We start from the raw sequence: 22,477 nt of genomic DNA, 5'->3' as shown, positions 1-22,477 counted from the left end.
ACATTTAAATACTTCCTCCGTGCTGTTGAATGGGGACCAACATAGAGCCCTGTCTTTAATCATTTTATAGCTTGCTTTAGAGAAAATGTCACCCAAACCTACTTCTGGTTTGGAGGAGGAAGAAAACATGCTTGTTTTTATGGCATTCAGAATGCCTTTATCAGTACTTCATTTAGAGATGATAAATACTCAAACATTTCAGGTTAAAAATTTAGGTGGCTGAAAAAGATATAAATGATAATGCGTGTGGCGTATGGTGCTTTACTTCCTTGATACTAATATTCCGGTGTTAAGTAGGTAAGACTGATGAGCTCACGCATTTCACATGCACGGTGCTTAACAATGTTGGCACAGTAACATTTGCATGTGTAAGGCTTTCTGCATGGGAGCGTTTCCCTAGTACACAAAACCTTTGGTCTGGGTGTCCAGCTCCGGGAGGACTGTTCAACACTGCAGCTGGCTGGGCAGCAGATTCATGTTCCAGCCCCTAGTGTTTTCCACAGAGATATGACCCATAAAGGCTGTAACATCTCTTTCTTTATCGGGGAAGTTTGAAACAATCTATAGAGTCTTCTTGACACTTCATTAACGATTTTTTTCTATCCAGCTTTTATAAGGTTTGTCTGCATCTGGTGGAACATCAGATAGTGCTTTTTATAACAAAATAGCATTTTAGAAACATGAAGGCTATCCACAGCTATCCTGCAGCTTGCTAGTCAGCATCGTTGTTCCCACCCACCAAATACTGACATCAGAGGACTCCCTGAGCATGATCGCTGGAGTTTTCCCTCATGTTAGTTCTTCTCGTCATGTACGTTACATGACCATTGGGTGGAAGCATATCCACAGGATTTATCCAGAGAGAGAGTATACTTAGGTGAGGACAGATAGGATAGAGCTGGAAGGAGACAGTTTTGTGTGTGGGAACCCGGGTTATCAGTCCGGGAGTGACGTGCCACCGAGGCCTGGGAAGCTCTTTTAGGCTTTTGCACCTGCACAGCCAAATGTGTTCGTGGAGCTTGAAGTAGCACTCACGGTGGTGCAATGTTGACTAGAAGTAGAGGCTACTGGAAAATGACTTTTGGAAATTTTAGATAGTATATTGTCGACTCTTATGTTTCTGAATATGTTATATATAAATTGTGTATTCATATACTCTTAACTACACCCTTCCTGTTAGAGGGCAGCAAGTTAAATATTCAAGGCCAGCCTGCAAAAACTGCATGTTGAGTGTACATTAAAACATATCTAGCATTCTCTAAAATGTAAAATGTCCATTTAGATCAGTGCTGGCTGACTCCCTGGAAGACGAAGCTAAGAATAACATCACCATCTTTACAAGAATTCTAGACAGACTTCTGGATGGTTATGATAATCGTCTCAGACCTGGATTAGGAGGTAATAAAAACAATTAAAGATTGATTTTAAAAAAACAGTTTTAATGTTCAGATTTTATGCAGTGATATTCTTCCTTCAGGGTTTTTTTTCCCCTAACAACTGGTATGTATCTTGATAAATTATTTATAACTCTGTATTCACCCAGCTGAATCATTTGAAGTTTGAGGAAGATAACATCTATGAATGGAAAGGAGGCACTTTCACACATTTATCTTAAGTAAAAAGAAAAAAAATCTGGTGATTTAACATAGTAAACCAGAATGAGAACAAAGATAACGTCTAAAGCTGTTATTCCAGTCAGGGAATTTTGGTTGAGCAAGGAATGCAGGCTTGATTCCCTGCAATGCGATGAGTGTATGTTTTCAGAAATCTGCACAAGTGTTTTGTGTGTATGTGTGTAACACATAACATTTTAGATTCATCCCTCATCCCGGTAAATTCAATGGGGATGTTGTATTTTTGACTTCCTTGGAATTAGGGTTTCACTGGTAATTAGCATTTTGTTTCTAGGTACCTTGCATGTATTTGGGCATTTGGAAAAAAAAAAGAAAAAAGGGAATATTGGAGGACAGAGATCACTGCACTCTTGTGCCATGACTGTCAGTTATTTTTCAAAATGTCAGTTCACATTTTCATTTTAAAGCTGTATGCCAGCTCATGTAAGTATATAAGCAAGAAATTTAAATAATTTGTCTGCTGTTGGAAGTATTACTGTGCAAAAAGATCTCTATGGTATGGAGAGGGGCAGAATATCTTGGTTTTGATAATATTTTATCTACTGTTATTGTTTATCTGCTGTTTATACTATCTAACATAAATATTTATTTATCAAATATAACACTGTTACTATTATTCATTTTGGTAATTGTAATTTTCAACCTGGAGACTGTTTCAGCTTGCTAAAACTAATTCTAGTGCAAAATCCCTGGGAGCCATTCCTGTTCCTGTTGATTTCAGTAAGACCAGGCCCAAAGCTAGAGACCTGCTCTAACTTCCATGGAAATTACTCTAACAACTCCGTTTGATCAAATTAGGAATTAGTTAAAGCTCACAGTTTTTAGCCAACTCTCTTCCATCCTGACCTGTGGCTCCGCTGCTCTTCTGGTTCTGGAGAATCTTGGCTTGCATCTGACACAGCATAAAGTGGGAGCTGGTGCTGGCTGGAAACAGCTTTCTCATTATACATTAATCTTAACCTAGGATATCTTTTCATTTCCATTTCTGGCCTCTGTACAGTGGAGACTTGTGAAATATTTTATATTTAAGGATTTTTTAATTTAGATGATCCATAAAGTGAGACATACACCACTGTTGATGTGAGAATTTATACAGTGATGTTTTACATAGAGATTCAATTTCTTTGCAAAATGCCCGAATTTAAGAATTTAGACATAGTATAAACATACAGTGCCTTGCAGGTGACTTGCAGAAGCATTTCATATCACAAAGCTCGTGTTTAATTGGCAGGGCTTTTAAAATCATGTTTTTTATTAGAAAAATAATGAATAATTCTTTTCTTGTTTACAAAAAGGAATGTGCCGTTTAATGAGAGCAGTCTGCAGTTCCTTTGCATATCATGTATTCTTTTTAATATTAGAATTTATATTGTTGAAAACATGAATTTAAAAAATAATTTTCTAATGGATTTTTATTTTAAATTTTCCATTAAACCTACTTCAAAATACCTTCCTCTTTTTCTTTGGCAAGCCTCCAAGGTAATTAAAATATACTTTGGGAGCATAAAAATTAAAGCATTAACATCTGTTTGATATTGGCATACATGGCAATCAACCCATGCAGAACATGTGTGAAATGAAACTGTAATGCATATTAAACCATGATGATTCATGATACATTAATCTTAATCTGCAAGAACACTTCAGTTGTGGATGGAGGGATTCTTATATAAAAGAAGGCTTGTAAAAGCCAGTTGTGATAATCCATGATATGACATATACCAAACACTGCTTTTATACATAATGCATAGTAATTAGGGAGTTTCATATTTCAGGAATTTTGTAGCACTATTCCTTTTTCTCTATTAACCTGCACTCTGAAAATAAAAATGGAAATAATTCATCTTTTTTTTAAATACTATGTGCCTAGTGAGTCCTGATAGTTTCTGAAAGTGTTTTTGCATAGACTACTGCATTTTGACCATGCCACGTCATTAATTTAATATACTTAGTCTCAGTTCTGTTCCACTTGCATTTATATGACTCTGAAATAATTCAGTTGAAACCAGTAGAGCATTTACTTTGGCATAGCAGCTTGCATTATCCTGCTACACTACTATGACTGAGATCACAATCTGGCCTAACATGTGCTACCACAGAAATAGTCCAGGGTCTGAGATGGATTCTTTTAAAGTCTTCTGAAAGCAAGAGTTGTTCACCAGCCCACTTTCACCTGTTGTGAAAGGCATTTTCAGAGATGTCTTACAGCAAAATTTCAGCTCATTGGAAAGAATTATTCATCTTAAAAATGTTTTTAATAATGAAAAGCGTTAGCTTAACACTGGCATTTTAGCTAGTTATCGACCAACAAAATGGAAATGCATAGGCTCCTTCAAAGACTGTATATATAAATTCAACTAAGTAATTGTCTGTTTGTGTCCTGGTTTTGGCAGGGATAGAGTTAATTTCCTTTCTAGTAGCTGGTACAGTGTTTTGGATTTGGGAATTCGTTCTTGAATTTAGGAATAGATTTATGATTAATTTTACTGGGAGACTTGGTGTGAGTACTTACAGTATGTAACTTGATGCTTTACTGATACATCGATACACTTCAGAACTGAGTACTATTTTCTATAAACTGTTAAGGCAGCTTTAACTTTTACTGGTGATGCAACTCTGTCATATAAACAGGTTTTGGCTGTTGGCTATTGGCTGTCCTAGCAGCTGGGATCCTTGGATGATGTATGAACACTATAGTGATGAAATAGCCTGCAAAATGGGTGTGGGCAGGGAAAAGAAGACACTGCACTGTCCCCTGAAGCCAGAGACATCTCATATGACTTAGATAATATCCCGACCTACTGTGTTGGTATGGATGGGCATGAGGGTACTCAAGAGGAGATAAATTTTTCTCTGTACTCATTTTATGCTAAGCACAGGATTGCAGCTGGAACACTCCTGACTGCACTTTCAGTTCTGACATGAACTATTTTACCCAAACATTCCATGCCGTTTCTGTTTAGACATCAAAATAAATTACAAGTTCAGTTTCAAAACAAATTCCCTATGTCATTAGCACTAATTTGTATGAAATACAGCCATGCAAATGACAAGTCAGAGAGAGTTTGATTGTTTATGATTTTCTTCAAAATCATGAAGGTATTTTCTTCTATTTATTTGCTGTAATGTTTGCAAGACACTTAGGGTAGCACTGTTCCATAAATCCTTTGATTTTTATTAGCATATAGAAAAAGAAATCCACAAAACAATGGACACTAAAGCTAAGCAAGGGAGCAAAAGAGAATTTAGATCTTCAAATAATGAGACAACAGAACGTTGAAGCTGAGATATAGCTGCATTCGAATCTGGAAGTGATTGAATTATCTGTCTGCTCTGTCTGCTTTCCCCTGCCCCATGGACAGACACGATTAAAGGAAAAAGGGACACAGATTAAGGCAATCCCCTTTTTTAGTATGTTGATGTTCTTGCGTACCAGGTGTATCAGCAAAAACATACCTATTTTTTAAAATGGTAGCTTCTTTGTAAAGATGAAAAAGAGGAAGGAAGGGAGAAGGAATGGAGATGGTGCTAGGATTTTGATATCATGTTGGATACTTCAGTAGTCTTACCATCTCCATAAGCTATTCAGCCTGCTTTGCTTTCTTATGTTGGAAATTGGCAATTTCTGGCAGCTATAGAACTTCTGTCTGTTCTACTCTCCCAAATTTATAAAATATAATTGAATACAAGACTTCGAAAATATAAAATTTAAATCTTGAATAAAACCACAAAGGCAAGTTACAAGGCCAGAGGACTGACCTTAATAGCCTGAAGGCCCGATTTTCAACTGCTATACTGACATCGAAAAGAGCTATGCAAATTTATACAGTTTGAGGATCTTTCCACAAACTGTGGTCAGTCTCACCAGCTTCAGGAATGGTATTCTCATTGTAACCAAAGAGTTGAATGTTAGTTATTAAAAAACCTGAGGAAGATCAGACAGTAGGTAGGTGAAAACTAAATGCCTCTGTGGTTCCATTTTGAAGGATCCATCTCTGCTGCAAGGTGACTTTCAGATGTTCTGATTGCTTTAAACAAGAACCTCCACTGCATTTCACTTATAGACATACCAAAACCTTTTTTTCACAACATTTTGTAAATAAATTGAGCAGGAAAACCAAAGAGAACTGAGAAGGATTATTGCTGATTATTGCTGTCGGAGAGATGGTGAGCCGCGAGCACTTGCGGGTATGATCATTTGTCTTTGCAGCACTGGATATATTGTTGCATAGAATCAGTGTAGTAGTATAGAGTATCAGACTCTGTGATTAAAAGTTGTATGATGTGCTCACCAATATGAGCTAAAAGAGAAAAAAAACATTTTTTCACAGAAAACTCTTTCCCCCCCCCCCAGATCAGGAGATATATATATATATATCTATGTGTGTGTGTGTATGCGTGTGTGTGTTTATCAGAGCTGTATGTCTTCAGTTGCCAGGAAACAAGGCCATGATCATATGCTGATAATCTGGAATATGTTAAATTTAGGGCAGTATATTTATATATCTCTGTGATTCAGAGTTTTTAATCATCTTTAGAAGAGTTCGTAGCTGTAGCAGTCCCCCAGCTGGGCATTCAAAACTTAGTGGTGTTTGTCAGCCTCATCATGCTTAATACATGTTCAGGGTATCCTAAAAGAAGGTCCTTTGACTATTTGTGCTGCAGAACACTACAGGAAAGCTTTCACTACTGTTTTTAAAGGAAAAAGTGCAGTTCCCCTGCTCAGTTCTGGTTGCTTCCTTAGCCCTTACTTGCTCCAGTTTAATCTTTTGGAAATGGTAATGTCTCTCTGCCAGGGCTAGTGCAGAGCAATTCAGAGCAGCACTTGCATTTTCTGAAAGCCCACTATCTATGTAGTTATGCCAGGATACAAAGGAGTAAACTACTGTATGCTCTTTCTTGGGCATACCTGGAAGGGTCACATGGAATCTGGCCATAATAGTGCTTTCAGAGGAGTCAGCGAGAAACTCAGATTAATTTATGTTAGAGTTGTGGATAATGTATACTGGCAAAAAGCATTCCTTGTAAAAAATGGAAAAGCAATAGAGAGGAGGATATGAAAATCTCATTTAATTAGTTATCCAGGGCATGCAGATGGTGCTAAAATCCAAGAACAGAACTAACTCAGTAGCTACAAGCATTCTAGGGAATGAATCATTAGGAAAGTGGAAGGATAAAAAACCCTCAGAAACTGTTGTGATACTGAAGAACAAACCAGCAAAAATGATGTAGGATAGGATAGTGGCTGAGCAGCTAAACAAAACTTATTTACTTATTTATTTATTTATTTATTTATTTATTGAAATTCTGTGGATAAATCGACAGTGAAGACATCAAAATAAAATTAACATTACAACTGTGCGGAGTATTGCAATTGGGGAAAGTGTTGCACTGTGCAAAGTGGCAAAATGCTATGCTTCACAACAGTTAACAAAAATCTAGGTACTTTACAGTAAAGTTTATATGCCCATAAAGGAGCTTGTCTGGGAGGATCTCCCAGTTCACTGAACATGTATATTCCGTACTTTTTTTTTTTTTCCTGGCAAAGCATCAGCATTTGCTTCTAATGCTAGAAATACTGCTGATGACACCAAGGCTGAATTAAGGCTTTGCTTACTTTTATCTCAGCTACAAGGAAGACATGAAAGCAAATACTGCAGATTTCTGTGGAGCTCATTGGAGCTCATTGGAGCTCATTGTAAATCAGACTGATGGGATGGTTTAATTTTTCAGCCAGATTTGATGGGCTAAGATAAATATCTCCTTTTTTCAGCAATACATTTATTCTGGGTTATTTAGAAACTGGTTGAAAAGCAGTGGCCTTGCTGATACCCAGGTATTCTACTGTTGACTGCTTCCCACTAAGGCCTCTTATCATGTTACATAAATCTTGCAACGAGTTTGCTATCCGAAATACAGAGCTGCTTCTCACTCAGTCTGACTAGTTTTAATAGCCAAGTACCAAAGGATTGCAATATTACAGTTCCAAAATTTTTATTACCCTTGTGAAATGATACAATTTATGTAATGCCACCTGAATTGGAAATACAATTATTATTTAAATAATCTAACTCTGAAACGTTTTCAGAAATATTTAAGCGCATTAGAAATTCATCCAGGATATCTTTGGGGGATTTTAATGGATTTCGTGAGTTTTAGTAGTGGATTTTAACCAAGCAAAAAGTAAATTTAAAATGTAGAAATCAATGTATATGTTGCTTACAATGAAAAAAATGTTAGTCATTCTGTGGCAACAGAGACACATTTTGTAATACAAAATTAATAGTATTCTGGGTTACACTAAAAGGTATGCTTATAAACAGTATCAGGGAAATCCTTTAATGTTTACTGCTATGATGTAGCCATGGAGTACTCAGTTTCGTATATTCTTTGTATAGGAGACACACAGAAAGTTACGTTTCAAATCTTATCTTTAATAAGTTATACCAAAAAAAGAGTGCTAACTAAAGAACGTAAGAAGGAAGCTATAGAGGTCTCTTACTCAATTGTATAATCATCTAAAGGTATTAAGAAAGTTTTGGTGAAGAACTGTTAAACCAGCAGTTAATAAAAGCATTGATGCTCTTTGAATTTTTTCGTTTTAGATATATAGGACACAGACAATATTTGGAATACACTGTCCCTCACAGAGCTGGAAAAATGAACCTTAGGAGTGTGTTTGATTTAAGGAAAAATGGTAGTTACATCATACTGTGATATGAGTAGGCATCACTGTTTTAGTGATGTTGATTTCTGCTCATGTGACAACAACCAATGTTTAAGCAGATAGTCATGCATAACTTTCTTTCAAGACAGTTCATTGGCAAGTTTTGACATTTTATTTTCAATGGAAACTAAAAACTTGGGATTAAATGGACATGCAGAACTCCTTCAGCTTCTTTGTTTAGAAAAGGTTGGGGTTTTTTAACCTTAGTTCTTGCAGCCTCTAATGGCAAATATATATTTAAGTATATTTCCTGTATTTAGCACCCCATAAATAAAAACTGCCATGAGTCACACCTCTTACTATGTATTTACATTCTGCATAGCACAACTGCTTCTACTCCATTCAAGGCCTGACTGTGGTGAAAACAATGTAACAATACTATTTTTATTTATGAGACATAATCTAAAGTGATAAAAAAAGAATAAATATTACTTTTTTTCCCCTCCTTACCTTTACTAGGCAAGCTCATGACTATTAGGCCAATGATGGTGGTTTTCAACACAGTTGCAGAGGTAATGGTTGCTCAGAGAAGTGGTGGAGTCTCCATCTTTGTGGAGACACTCAAAATTTGACAGAGTATGACCTGGGCAACCTGATCTGTCTTCAAAGCTGGCTCTGCTTTGGACCTTCCAGAGGTGCTTTTTAAACTGAATTATTCTAAGATTCTGTGACTTACAACCAGCAAGACATTGAAATAGTGGCTGAAGTTTTCAATCTTAATTGGCAACTCTGAAAAATTACATTTAGAATGTTAGTTCTAGAAGATATAGCTGAATAAAAATACCTGTGTAGATGAAAGGTTTAGACTGCCTATGGACAGCAGAATGCACAGTGTTGTACAACTCTTGAGCTTATTATTCATAAACAATCCACTGTGATGAATAGAAGATTTGGGGTAAACGGGAAGGGTCTGGAAAAATGCAGAGGTCATATCCTTTTTTATGGTCTTTGCCTTGGATTTTCTAACATTCAGCAGAAGCTGGGACTTGACTAAGACTGAAAGTGACTCTTGCCACATTTTTCCCACTATCACCATAACCTGGAGTCCTGAAAAGGGTTAAACATGGGAAAAGACAGTATTTTAAAGGAGAGGCACTGTATTTCATTGAATCATTCCCGGTTTACTTTGTCATCACTAGATGGACAGCGTACAGGGAACTGAAAAGCTGTACACCACTGTGTGTCCTAGAGCTCAACACCTCATCAGGAAGCTCCCGGGAACCTCTAAACCCTGCTCTTCTGAAGTGTCCTGACGGACGTCTTTCTTTTTGTTCTTCTGTTTTCATAGTTGCCTTTTCCCTTTCTAAATACCTATCGATTTCATACATTCTTCTAGAAAATGCCCAACTCTGCTTTTTGACCAAAATTCCATGAGTTTATTTCACTCCGTCTAAATATAGCTTTCCCCAAATCCAGGCCAGACATGCCATGTAAATAGAGCTGTCTAATGTTGCGTATTTTTTTTGTGGTATGAAACCCAGATTTGCCTTACCCTCCTCCCAGGTACAGTCGCTTACGTCCAGCTGCCTGAAAGATTTCATATCTAATGAAACTAGATTGGGGAAGTTGAAATGATGCGAAGGCAGACTCTTGGGTTGGTAGAAAGCAAAGATCCTTCTCTACCCACAGATTGTACGGCCTTCCTTTTGTGCCAATACCATTTTGTTGGTGTTGTTGAGTGGTCTGAGATAGATCTGTTGTTCTGGCAGTATTCCTGACTACATATTCCTGCTTCTGTTTTCTTGGTGTGCCACCATATCATGACCATTTTTAAGAATAACCTTTTCAATGCACAACCTAGTGCATCCAATTTTTAGAATTAGTAGTGTGTAGAGAGGTATTTCATCAACAAGGATCATGCAGAAGGACTTTGTAATTGCCTGTACATTAAAACTGCATCTGCTTTGGTTTTTACAGTATTTTGGTCTGTATTAATTGTTGGTATTAGTAGCTCTTATTAGTGGCTACTATTAGTATCTAACAGTAGCTTCTAAAGACTCCAAGAAACAGATACGAAGTAGAACATAACGCTGTTTTTCAACAACCTAGCATTAGGGCAATACAAGCCAAGGTGAAAAACCACTATGAGCAAGGAACAGAGGAAAGGGCAGGAGGGCAGGACAAAAGAGTTGGAGAATGAAGGAGGGAGATGAAATGGTGATACTAAACATTAGCCACTTTTAAACAACTGGCAGATTAAGACAGCTGAATGAGTTTTTTCAAATATCCTTTGGAAATTTGAAAGTAGAATAACGTAAGCAGTTTTATCATTATGGTATATACATGTATTTAAATTTCTGACATTAATGTTTTTCAACAATGAGTCATCTGTCTCAAAAAGCAGCTATAGAGGATGTATCAGATAATGTTTTGTGTTACTGTACAATTCACCAGGCTAAATTAAAACATCAGCAGAAGATTTTGAATTAATACTGTGAAAAGTCTAATAAATTTTAATGATAAGAATCAAAGCACTTTAATATGCCAAGATTAATCTTTAAACACATTTTTATGTCTGTTTTTTCCAGGTTAATGCTCGAATTAAATTAATCACAAGCTAAAGGAAGTTTTGTTTACCACTGTCATCCTAGTAATAGTTTGCTTTATAACGCAGAGTGTGTCAGCACTGGTTTTCTGAAATTGTCTGTACATCAGGAAGGTATGATTCTGCTAACCTTCTGGAAGTGGTGTTGCTATTTGGGAACCATTTGTGTGATTACTTTGTAGCACATGGCTCTTGATTTACATTCCGTAATTCCTTGCCATATGTTGAGGGCTATTTAATAATTAGAGCAGTTAACTCTGTGAAAACAGCGTAAATCAATTTCCCTCTTACCTGGGATTATTGTGCACATCAGAGGACATGAAACATTTTAGTAAAGTTCTGTAGCTGCAGTTAGAGATTGGATTTAGTTGTATCTGACCAAATTACATTTATTTTTTATGTCTGTACATACATATTTGGTCCTGCACATGCATTTTTTTGTTGAACCAGTAGAGATCATGCATCCTAATCTGCAATTTGTTTGGGAAAAACATGGATGCCCCACGTTCCATCTGCTTAATCTGTGTTTTTTACAAACTGTAAGTTAAGTGTCTTGTAATCTTGTAGTGTTATGACTAATAGAGTTGACTGCAGTCCGAATTCAGTGCCATGGACCACTGACCTTCACTATGTTCTGAAACATATAATTCAATAAGAATCAGTTAAAAATTGATGTACGCTGTAAAACCTACATGTCCATTAGATGTACATCATGGCTTTTCTCACAGCAGTGACACTGAAAATGTATGAGAGAACTCAGACTACTTTGCAGAAGGGGTGGCTTTTATATCTGAGTAAATACAAAAGGTATGTGAGGGTGAAGTAACCGGGAGGTATGATCCACCATTGGTAATGGAACAGATCCATGTCTCCAAGCCCCAGTACAGTGCTCTGTTTTACAGGTCACATAATTTCTAACACAGATTTGACCTGAGCGGAGAGGTTTATGCAGGAGATATATTCCACCTGGAAGATGACTTCTAAATAAGCTGTTTTTTGAAACTCCTATTTTTTTTCTTGAAGTGTTTATAGGCTGCTTGCATTTGTGATCTTTCATGTGAATGTAGTTTCCTGGGGTTACCTATCTGCGTTTAACATCTTCTTCTGTTTTAATTTAAAAAATTGCATCCTCTTGATCCCTTAAATACCTGAATCTCAGGAAAGCAATGTGTCTTCTGACTGAAAGATTGCCCTGTCGTTAGCAGTTCTTCTTCTCTTGGTCTCCATTGCTTGGTGCCGATTCTCTCATCCGAGAGAGGTAATTGTCTTCCAACACATTCCCTGCTTTTTCTTTCTTGTATCCATTCTCAGTTGTCCTAAGATAATAGGTTCTCCAGACCACTTCTATCAGGAGATTGGGAGTTATTAGAGCCATCCTTTTCTGTTCCCTCAAGTGTGTAAGCCTTTCAGCAGAACAGCAGAGCAGAAAGGGAATGGAGGGGAAGGAGAATCTGCATTTATCTTTAAGAATTTAGAGGTGGGTTGAAGGGACAATTCCTGCCCTGAATACACCAGCCTAATGTTCTAGATATTTCCTTCTGACTGACAATCTAAAGGCTACTGTAGATGCCTTTTTATTCTCATTTTTTGAAGTAATTTACATTTGTCACAATTTATAGGCTCACTGAATGAGGAATGAAGTCCCTCTGGATGAGAAGAGGCTGAAGAACAGTTGTAGTGTGGAGTATATAAATGAGGAAAAACAGAAATCTGAGCCTTCGATTCAGTGCTGTGTTGATAAAACCCCTCTGGCATCCTGAGGGTGTGCCATGGCATTTCACGGACTGTCCTTACCAGTGTCCATAGTGTTAACTGAGTACCAAACAGTGAACTTCTTTCTACTAGATCTTTAAATGTGAATTTGGTGCTGCATTGCTTCATGCAGTTTCTGAACAAAAGGGAAGATATTTCCTCCTGGAAAAATAAATAAATAAATAAATATGAGAAGGGAGAAATATAAATGCCTATTGTTTGAGATAAGGGAATGGTCACATCCTTAATAATCCCTTTCTATCTGCTGGGTGCTAAAAGCTGTCAGAGAATTCTTTATTTTTTTACCAGGCATTTTGTCTTTAGTTGACCATAAAAAAAATGAACAGATAATCTTGTTTGCTACTGCATAATACGCTATTTTTAAAATAACCAATTGTTTTAAAATAATATTCTGTGGTAGACGCTGTCTGCGTTTTCACAAAGCCATAGTATCTGCTTAGAAGAATATGCACTTTAAGAAACTGGATTCTGGTTAAACTCATATTAGGCATTTTTTCAAAGAAAAAAAATACTGTTTTGTATTTTCTGCCTGTAAAAAAACCAACCTGTTAATATTAAAAGCAGATTCCTGTCCCAAATATGTAGCCTTTTCACATATAGAAGCCTGATGGGCTCTGAAAGTCCCATGGACAGCCAGAGGGGAATTCTTTTGTCACAGGCAACCATAAAAGACAAATTTGAGGCTGCTTAATCCAAGCTCTGGGAGTATCCTGGGAGTATGTTTTAGGGAAGATTCTGGGAAACACTGCTATCTGTAAAGTAGCTTGGAGACATTCAAGTGACTCAGCCATGGGACTTTTGAGTGCTACAGTGCACTTCTTGTAGGCACATTACACAGACTTAATCTAAGACCTTTTATTTTATTATTAACTAGATAACAGAAGAGTAACTGACAACCCTGTAACATGTTAAAACGGGATTTAAAAAAAAGATTGCCCCATTACTGTCCATGTTACTATTTTTTGCTCATTTGGGGGGTACTTGTTTGATTTAAGTATTAATATGATTCTCTGTAGGGTCAAGCCATGAACTCGTCATTTGTCAGGACTCCTGTTTAGCAAGAAGCTTATTATCCATGACCATCCCACAGGTTGTCCTGCCAAACAAAAAAATGTTAAGAATAAAAAAAAGGCAGCTTGGCAGCCAGTCCGATTTGTGCTGTGTCTCAGAACCCATATCTCTATTCCTCCTTTCCCTGCATTTCAGCAACCGTGGGGATCAGGGAAGTGTAAAGAAAAAGTGTACCTACCTGTTCTTACGCAGCCTGGGTGTTTAGGGTGTTAACATACACACAACCTCCAGCTGATTTTAGTAAGTCCATGCTAGCTTCTTTGAGAATATTAGAGTAGTCTGGATAAACATTAATTTCCTGTACTTCATAGTTTTTTCACCTGGCTTAAAATAGGAACTGCTGGCTGGTTGATAGAAGGATTAGAATGCTGTCTAGTTTTTTTGGCACTGTGTCACAATCTTCTGAAATGCTATTACAGAATTTCATACAGCGTTACCTATTAAAAATATATTTGAGGCTCCTGCTGCAAAAAATGCATTAAGAGTGCCCACTAATACACAGGTATTAAATAAAGGCACTACCTTTTTCTACTATTGGTTCTTGTCATGCTTGAATGCAAAGTACAAGGCTAGCAAAAGATAAAAGAACTGTAGCTCCATTTTTAATGACTGTACGATCCAGGACTATAGTAACCAGGCACTATACACGAACAGTAAAATTAATCTGTCTGAAAGGATCATAATTTTCAATGCTTTCTTAAGTCAGTTGATCTCTAGAGGAGCTCCATCAGCCTTTGGGACTTCAGAACATGTGAATTTCATACTTTGCTCTGATAGCAGCAAGCCTTGGGAAGATGCCGACCTCTGGTGATAATGAGTGTTTGCCACAGAACAAGCAAGACTGTTCTTCCCAGAGCTTCATCCTGGTGTCTGTCAGCTCCAGGGTGCCAACTCTTTTTGCCATGGCTGACCACAGAGACAGGCATACTCCAAAGGCTTCCTCTGAAGCTGGCCATCACTAGGGGAAGCCTTTTGCACTGACTTCAGTGGGCTCTGGCATGCTACCCAAATCTTCATTAAATAATTAACAAGGGTAATAAGCACTGTGACAGTGTCTGTTTTAGCTTAGAAAAAGTAGCGTGTAGCCAAAGGGTGAAATCCGGTATGTATTATGTACGTATTACCACAGTTCCTTGGTCACTCCACTGTGAGTTCTGCATCCATTTCACATGTCCTTGATGCGGAAGGACTTTGTCCTCTGATGTTCTTCCAGGGAATTATGAGAATTTTGGGGTTTTTTTTAATGATTGGAATGTGGGAAGGTACTAAAGGAGAGCCACCTCTCATAACTTGTACTTTGCCTGGCAAGTTGACATGTTACTAGCATAAGCCAAAGTGGATCCTGAAATCTAACCTGGAGAAAATCTAGGCTGAATGATCTTGGTTAGAAAAGCACCTGGGCCTGTGTAAGAGGAGGTAAACAAGTGAATAAGCTAGCAACTAAAATCAAGTGAGTCAGGAGCCACTGTGCAATAAAGGTATATCTTAAGAAGCCCAGGCTCGGCCACTTCATGACTGTAAAGAGAAACTTGAAGGTGCTGCTTTTTTAAAGTGATACTGCTGTTATGGGGAGATGTGTTTTGGAGTACAGGAGGGGCTGTCAGAGTGAGTGTATCAAATGGGATGGTTTATAAATGCTGTGACTTGGAATAAAGCACAGAGATTATACCTGAAATTAGCCTAGAAGGGTAATGCAGCAGAATTTGACAGGATGTTCCATGACTCTAAGTACCAAGGTCACAAAATTCAAAAATTAAAAAAAAAAAAAAAAGAGAAAGGCTTCTGAATATGTTTCTAAAATCTGAAATAATTTTGGGGATTGTTCTGCCTTACCTGCATGTTACGGTTTCCTTTCTAATAGCATAAGCCTCTAAGCAGCGTAGATGGAAATACAGTTGCATGGGAGTAATAACTTTGCCATCCTTACTTCTGTGATGACACCAATTCAGGTCAGTCCAAATAATTACTGCTCCACTTTATCAAAGTCTGCTCCCTTCCATTTCCAGACTTGTTTGAGTGCTCTTGTTCTCTTTGTCTTCCTCTGTCTCACTCTTTAGACAGTGTTGGGGCAGTCTGGTTCATTTTAGCTTTATCATGCTCATCCAGTTGATCTAAACAATGCAGTAGTCCCATTTGTTAATCAGTCTGATTATTATATACAATCTCTTTGCCTCCTGATGGAAGTGTCTAAAGGGATAAGGTTTAGTGCTGATGTTTTAGTTTTCATTTGAATGGCATGTAGTTTTGGTTTGCTGCCAAGTGTGTTGTGTGTTAGCTAAGTTCATTTTACTTCAACCTTTTAAGTAACCCATCTCAGTAAGATCACATTTCTTCCAGCCAAACTCAACTATGGTTTTTACTTTCATGTTTCTATTGAACATTTTGTGCAAGTCCAACTAAAAATGACTCACATTTGTTTATTTTAGAGCTGAATGCTTTTTAATTCTTTTTCCTTTTTTCTTGGTATGTGAGGATGTAATGAAAAGGGAACAAATTGAGATTTGGTGGATTTCATGGTAGTCTGACTTTATGGGAACAGATTTCATATTACCCATGTGTTTAAATTGCCCTTCCCAATGATTTCATTCACTCCTTCTTGTTCCTATTTTCAACATTTTGTTTCTCCCTTTGTTGATTGTACCATAGTCAAGATTACTGTTTATAATTACTCAGTTGTCTCAAGTGTTTATACAACCAAAGCATCCATGTTGTATTAATATCTTTACAATGAACCTGTAAATTGGAGAAATATTCTGTTTAAAAGATAGGGAAAAAAAATCCAGAAAGATGTCTAGGTAGTTAATTGCTGTTTTAATCACTTGGCAGTTGATACCTCTGAGATTGTCAAAATGTTACTTGAGGTGCCAAAAGTCTATGAAGTCCAACAGTAATGACTGAGAGTTTCTACATTTCTTCTTTTCCCTGTGCAAAGAACCAATTAAGTTATGCACTTCTGGGTTGCTTCAAACACTCTCTCATGTTTAAGTACTGGCAGGATTCAAGCTAGACATTGGTTGATTGGTTGGCCCGATGTGATATGGGCTGCACCCATCAGTACAGTAGCCTTCTCATCAGGGATGAAGTACGTTCTAGCTTAAACATCTTATTTATTCTCTATCTGATTTGCAAAAGGGATCTGAATCCATCTCCCACTTTCCAACTCTGTTAACTAGACACAGGGCTTTTGATCGTTCTGGGAGGGTGGTTTCTTCACTGGAGATGTTTTACTGTGTATACAATATCTACGTATGTGTCAGAGCATGGACTGAGACCTATGTTTTGTACTGCTGGACTGTAGAGCCATTCACAGTCTTTGGCCAATCAGCCCCATACAGACTGAGGGCTTAGGTTTGGCAGCGCCTACATCTCCTGGACCCCACGTATAGTAGGATTAATTCCTTCAAACAGCCAGGTCTCCTTTGTGGAACATGGGGAAAGCTAGGCATGTTGGCACACCTCAGAAATGGCGTGGGCATAGCATTAACTGTCTGCAAAAGTGGTTCATAAAGTCAATAAACTGAGTGGGGATCTGTCAAGCTAACTAATTAAAAAATACTGGAGAGAGGCATGCAGCTGAAGCCTTTTCTTACCAACACAGGTGAAACATCCAAGTTTGGGTGGGAAAACATTACCAGTCTCTACTTCATCTGTTCACAGTGGTGTGCCCCCTCTAGAGCTCATGTCATTCCTCCGTTCCTGAAAAGAGCCATGAGAGTAGCTGATAGCCTGGGATGATGGAAACTTGTGAGAGAGGGAGAGCACCTCTTGTCAAGTGCATGCTCTGATTTAAAGCAGAGACATGAACTGAAGTTACTGTGTGTCAGGGTCTGTCTTGACCACAAAAGTGAATTTTCTAAGATAGGGCATGCTTACCCAGTCTTTGGAAGGAATTTTTCTGCTTTGTGTAAATAATTAGTTACTGAGCAGAGACTTCAGTTTATGTCTGCTACATCCCATGAGTACTGCTAGGCTGTGGGATCAGACTCTTGCTTGGTTTCTTGCTTTCTCTCTCAAAGTCTTTCTGGACCAGTAAATTTGTAATTATTTATAGTTTGAGGAACTCGTCGGGACTTGGTTGAGAGCCAGTTCTTTAAGCTGCTTGGCAGCATCAGGATATTTTTGCCTTAAGGTGGAAATATAAGCATCCAGGGAATTTTAGATACTGACAATGTTAGACAGGAATTTGGGACTAAAGGGGATTCAGACAAATATAAGTGCAAAATTTAGTCATTATGATCTGGACCACAGAGACATTCAGATTAATTTTTATTGATTTAAGTGGAAACTTGGAGCTTAAATAACTTTGTGGAGCTTGTCCAATATACTTAAAGAGATAATTGGGCACCAAAATCAGTCTTTAGCCCTACCCTTGAGTGACTTTCTCAAACTTGTGGAGGAAGCCTATAATAAAGTTAAAACTGCATCTCAAATGTCACTTGTATCCAAGGCTCTTCATTCATAGGACCCTTTGGAAATGTGTTTAATTTTGTTACCTGAAGTAATAAGGTTTGCAAATTAAAGGTCTCTTGGTAGAGAGAGAAGAAAAAGTAGTAAAGATAATGTTTGTGTATGTGATCTGCACTCTTTTCTTCTTTTTGAGTGAGAGTTAAACCCCAAATCTGTCATGTGCATATGAAAATTATCTTAGTAACGTGTAAATGTATCACTCGGCACAGAGAGAACTTTTTAATTTTCCATTTGCTAGCTGGAAACAGTGCTCTTACAGTTTGCACCAGTGTCTTTTACATACAGGACAAATCTGAGTAATTACCTGACTGTGGAGATATATCACATTATTTGAGTTGCTGATATATGCCTACATTTCATTCTGTGCACATTTTGTCGGTAACCTACACCTAAAAAAGACACTAGCTCAGCTATAAACATATCTGAAAATGTTTTCCCAAGTCATATTTTTTGCCACAGAAAAAAAGGATGTTGACAGTTAAGCTAAACGTTTTTCCAGGTTAATGTGTGGGTTTTTTAATGGTCAAAAAGTCTCACTCGTATCTCTAAAGATACACCCACTTTTAACTGAAGTTTTGTATTACAGTAAATTCTCCCTCAGATTCATATTTTCCTGCTATTTTGGACCAGCTATGTTCAATTTCAGAATAATAAATACTACTTTTCTGAAATAAAAATTCCAATTCAAGTATGGGCTTATACACAGGACCAGGAATTCAGTTAGTCTAAATGACGTAATGATATTTATTTCAAGAGTACGGTATCGCTTTACAGGGTTGCCCAACTTCATGAGTTCTGTGTAGGCCTTTGGAGGGTCTGATAGTCTTTACATGGACCTGTCTATTTTTTATATGATATAATGTCTGTTAATGGATATAAGCTCTTCAGAGGGAGATCAGCTGGGGTCTGTTAGCCTACTGGCTTTTGATTCCTCTATCTTTCTCCAGAATATTTTCTCCGGAACATATTCTTGTTTCAGTCAACACCATGAGAAATCAAGTACAGCGCCCAATTCAGGTCTCATTTACACCAAAGTGAATCAAGAGAGCAACTGTTAACAGTAACACTTACAGGTATTACTAGGTCTTACTGGTAAGCTTGCTCTACATATGCTTTGTTAAAGATGGAGATTTGAAAGAGAAGTTTACTTATGGCTCATATTAAGAAATTGTCTTGCCAATAGATCAAGGATAGAATGAGGCTATTGGAAATGAAGCACTGATGTAAAGAAGGAAGTGAATTTGTTTCTTCTCACAGTTGGCTTCAATTTACAAATTGGAAGTGTATTTATGTAGGCACATGTGACTTTGAAACTGTTGTAATTTAACAGTGGATAATGAATGAAGATGCTGAGTAGTTGGATAGATAAAACTGTCACATAAAGCACCAAAACCAAATATAAAGAACTGGCAGAACAGTATTTTGGAATATCTGCATTCCTATGGATTTTGCTGCTCTTACGGCTCCACGTTGCATGACCTCCTCTGACCCCCATTCCCTACCAGCCACAGAGTACCTTGAGCTGTCAACAGACACACTAAGAAGCTTGTCAGATAAGGGCAGCATGTTGAGTTGGAACAGTGTTTGATGGATTAAGACCCTGGCTGTTTCACCTGTGCAATTCCTGACTTGTATTATGAATGACAATTTCAAAGCCTTTGGGCAACATTGCCAAGCATGCCCTTGGAGACCATATTACAATGTCAGAACAATGTCAATTCCAGTTAAATAATTTTTTATAGCAAAATAATTGAAGTAACATCAAGCTTTTGACAGCATTTCCACAAAAACTCAGAAATCCTCAGATAAGGCTCCCACAGCACTGCAACTTGACCTCCTTTTTTATTTTTTTGTTGACATAATTAAAGAGCAGTATTTTATTTTCACTTTTTTTTTGCATTCTGTAGCAGCCCTTCAGTTACAGCCTTGCAGTGTTCTCCTGGGTACTATTTACTCTACATTTAAAATAATGTTTGTAAGAAATTGTTTCATGCTATGCATTAGAACTGCGTATGTATATTTTAAAAGCTCTGTCCCACCAAGAACACTTTTGATGGTTTTGGATTACCTCAAACAGATTGGCTTTTATTTTAGCTGCCCAAACCCTGGATTTACAGTTTTATTGACTGAAAATTCAAATTAAAAAAAAAAGTCCAACCCAGTCTACTAGCCTGTTTTCTTGTGAAGATAGCTTTGACACATTAATGGATAATATAGCCAGCTTCATGCAAACGAACATCTGGAACCTTGCTGATGGTCCATTCTGAAGACTTCACAATGATCACACTCCTTTCTTCTCTTCTGTTAAACATACTTAGGATGAGCCATGCATGTTTTGTCCCTACTCTCTGCGAAGAAAGGATTATAGATTATTTTAGTGAGAGGAGAGAAGGAATGAGCAAAACACAGATCATTCTTAAATTTGAGAAATATTCAGAAAATTTATTTCAAGAAAGAGAATCCTGCCTCAGAGTTTTCCAGGAAAGGGAGAGCTCTCAGGTGTGCCCAACCCTGCACGTCTAGCTACCCCACATCACAGACACTGGAACCCTGTGTACCCCTTCAGAGATGCAGGCAGCTGAGAAGGGACATTTGAAAAAAAGCAGAGAAGTTTTGAAAACTGCCTGGCAGGCAGCAGTCCAAAGGAACTCATTCAAAATTGAATTGCCTCCGTGGAAATTTCCAATTTTGACAAATTGGTAAATGCTGATGAGGAACCTTTTAATCCGACTTTTCTGACGATCTCCATTACTCAACCTGTGATTGATTTAGACTTCAGACACTACAAATTCTCTGCCAAGCAGCCTACTTCAGCTGAGCCAGCCCTTCTACTGAGGAACAAGTCAGCAGGACTTCAGACCATCAGAAAGGGTATCCCAGCAGCCGGAGAAATAGCATAATGGAGTGGACAAAGGCATTGATACCAACTCTAACTAAGCTCTGAACTGCTCTTCTAATTTTTGATGAGTCAGTGATGTTGACATTTTCCAGTGTGGATAATTAATGTTGGACGGCTGAAGCCAGATTTGGTAAACACCTGTGCTTCACATTACTTACACTTCATTTAATCCGTCTGCCTCAGCTTCCCAAGTATGGAAAAATGAAGATAATGAAATTATTATCTTCAGAGAGAGGTATTATAATTAATGTTTGTAAAATCCTAAATGTAATTAAAGCACACAGTAAACCTTCCAGCTAAGGATAGATAAGGATCTATAAATCTTCTGCAATTTGGTATATTTATTGCTTTTTCTTACTTTTTCATTTTTTTTCAGTATTGGTATCATGACAGTTCAAGTAAGGAAAGGGAATGAGAAGAAACCAGTGCTTGAGAACCATGTGAAACATGGTCTTTTTCTTCCTCTCTTTATTCTTAACTTTCTTGACTCTTTTTTTGTCGGTTTACCTTCGGCTTCCATCTTTTGAGAAATTGGCCTAAGCTAAGTCAGATAAGGCTTCTCTTTTAACGTTTATGACCAAGGCAAGTTAGAAACAATGCTATAATAGCATTTGCTGAATTTCAGAGCACTTCATGTGATCCTGGCATCTACATGTCATACTCTTGCCCGAGACTTCTTTCGCCTAAAAGAAGCATCAGAAATAGAAACTATACCCTTACCCTTTCCTGTTCCCGTTTCTTTGTTTAACCTTCAATGGCAGTGATTCAGAATAACTTAAGAGCTCACAGGTATAAATGAGTCAGCCACCGCTCCTCCCAACAGAGGGTTCTTCAAAAACTAGGCTGTTTTTCAAAAGCACTAGGCCTCCATTGATTTAAGCACTTTTGAAAATCAGGCCTTTTAGTTATATGTTTAGATGTCCATCAAAGAAAAAGATTTTATAATTCTAGTGGAAAAAACTTGTCCTTAATTTTTTTCAAAAAAATAGACTCTAGATTTGTACACGAACACATGTTCCATTGAACATTTTTTAGCTGAGTACATTCCTTCGGCTTTTCCACAAGCACTGTTTGAATCTTCAGTGGGCTAAGTGTGATGACTTGTGCTGTTCTTGACAGAATGTGAGTTATAAAAAGTCTGTAACTGTGGTGCCTGCTGGATGAATTCTGATTAGAGAGTCCATCTGAAACTGTGCTTTGTGCCTCTGAATTGTTTTCAGTAAGTTAACTAGCAGGACAAACTGGTATGTTTTAATACAGACTTTATTTGACAAGCATGTATTCTTTCAAAGCAATAACTACAATACTTGTTGTAAAAAAGAAGGATTAATTTTTTCTTTTTGTAGACACTGATTCTGAAA

At 37.5% G+C, this 22,477-nt stretch overlaps 1 protein-coding gene across 2 annotated transcripts in view; it reads left to right on the top strand.

Annotated features, from left to right (window-relative positions):
* The window catches only part of GABRA2 (gamma-aminobutyric acid type A receptor subunit alpha2), a 70,305-nt gene that overhangs the window by 2,500 nt on the left and 45,328 nt on the right, over nucleotides 1-22,477 (top strand). For both annotated transcript variants that reach the window (XM_076336196.1, XM_076336195.1), the window contains exon 3: nucleotides 1,283-1,398. In XM_076336196.1, coding sequence (XP_076192311.1) covers nucleotides 1,283-1,398 — 116 coding nt within the window. The remainder of the gene's footprint in view (nucleotides 1-1,282; nucleotides 1,399-22,477) is intronic.

Source organism: Aptenodytes patagonicus, chromosome 4 (genome assembly GCF_965638725.1).
Source record: "Aptenodytes patagonicus chromosome 4, bAptPat1.pri.cur, whole genome shotgun sequence".
NCBI classification, from domain to species: domain Eukaryota; kingdom Metazoa; phylum Chordata; class Aves; order Sphenisciformes; family Spheniscidae; genus Aptenodytes; species Aptenodytes patagonicus.
Note: the sequence above shows the minus strand (reverse complement) of the source record. Positions and strands in the feature narration are given on the sequence as shown.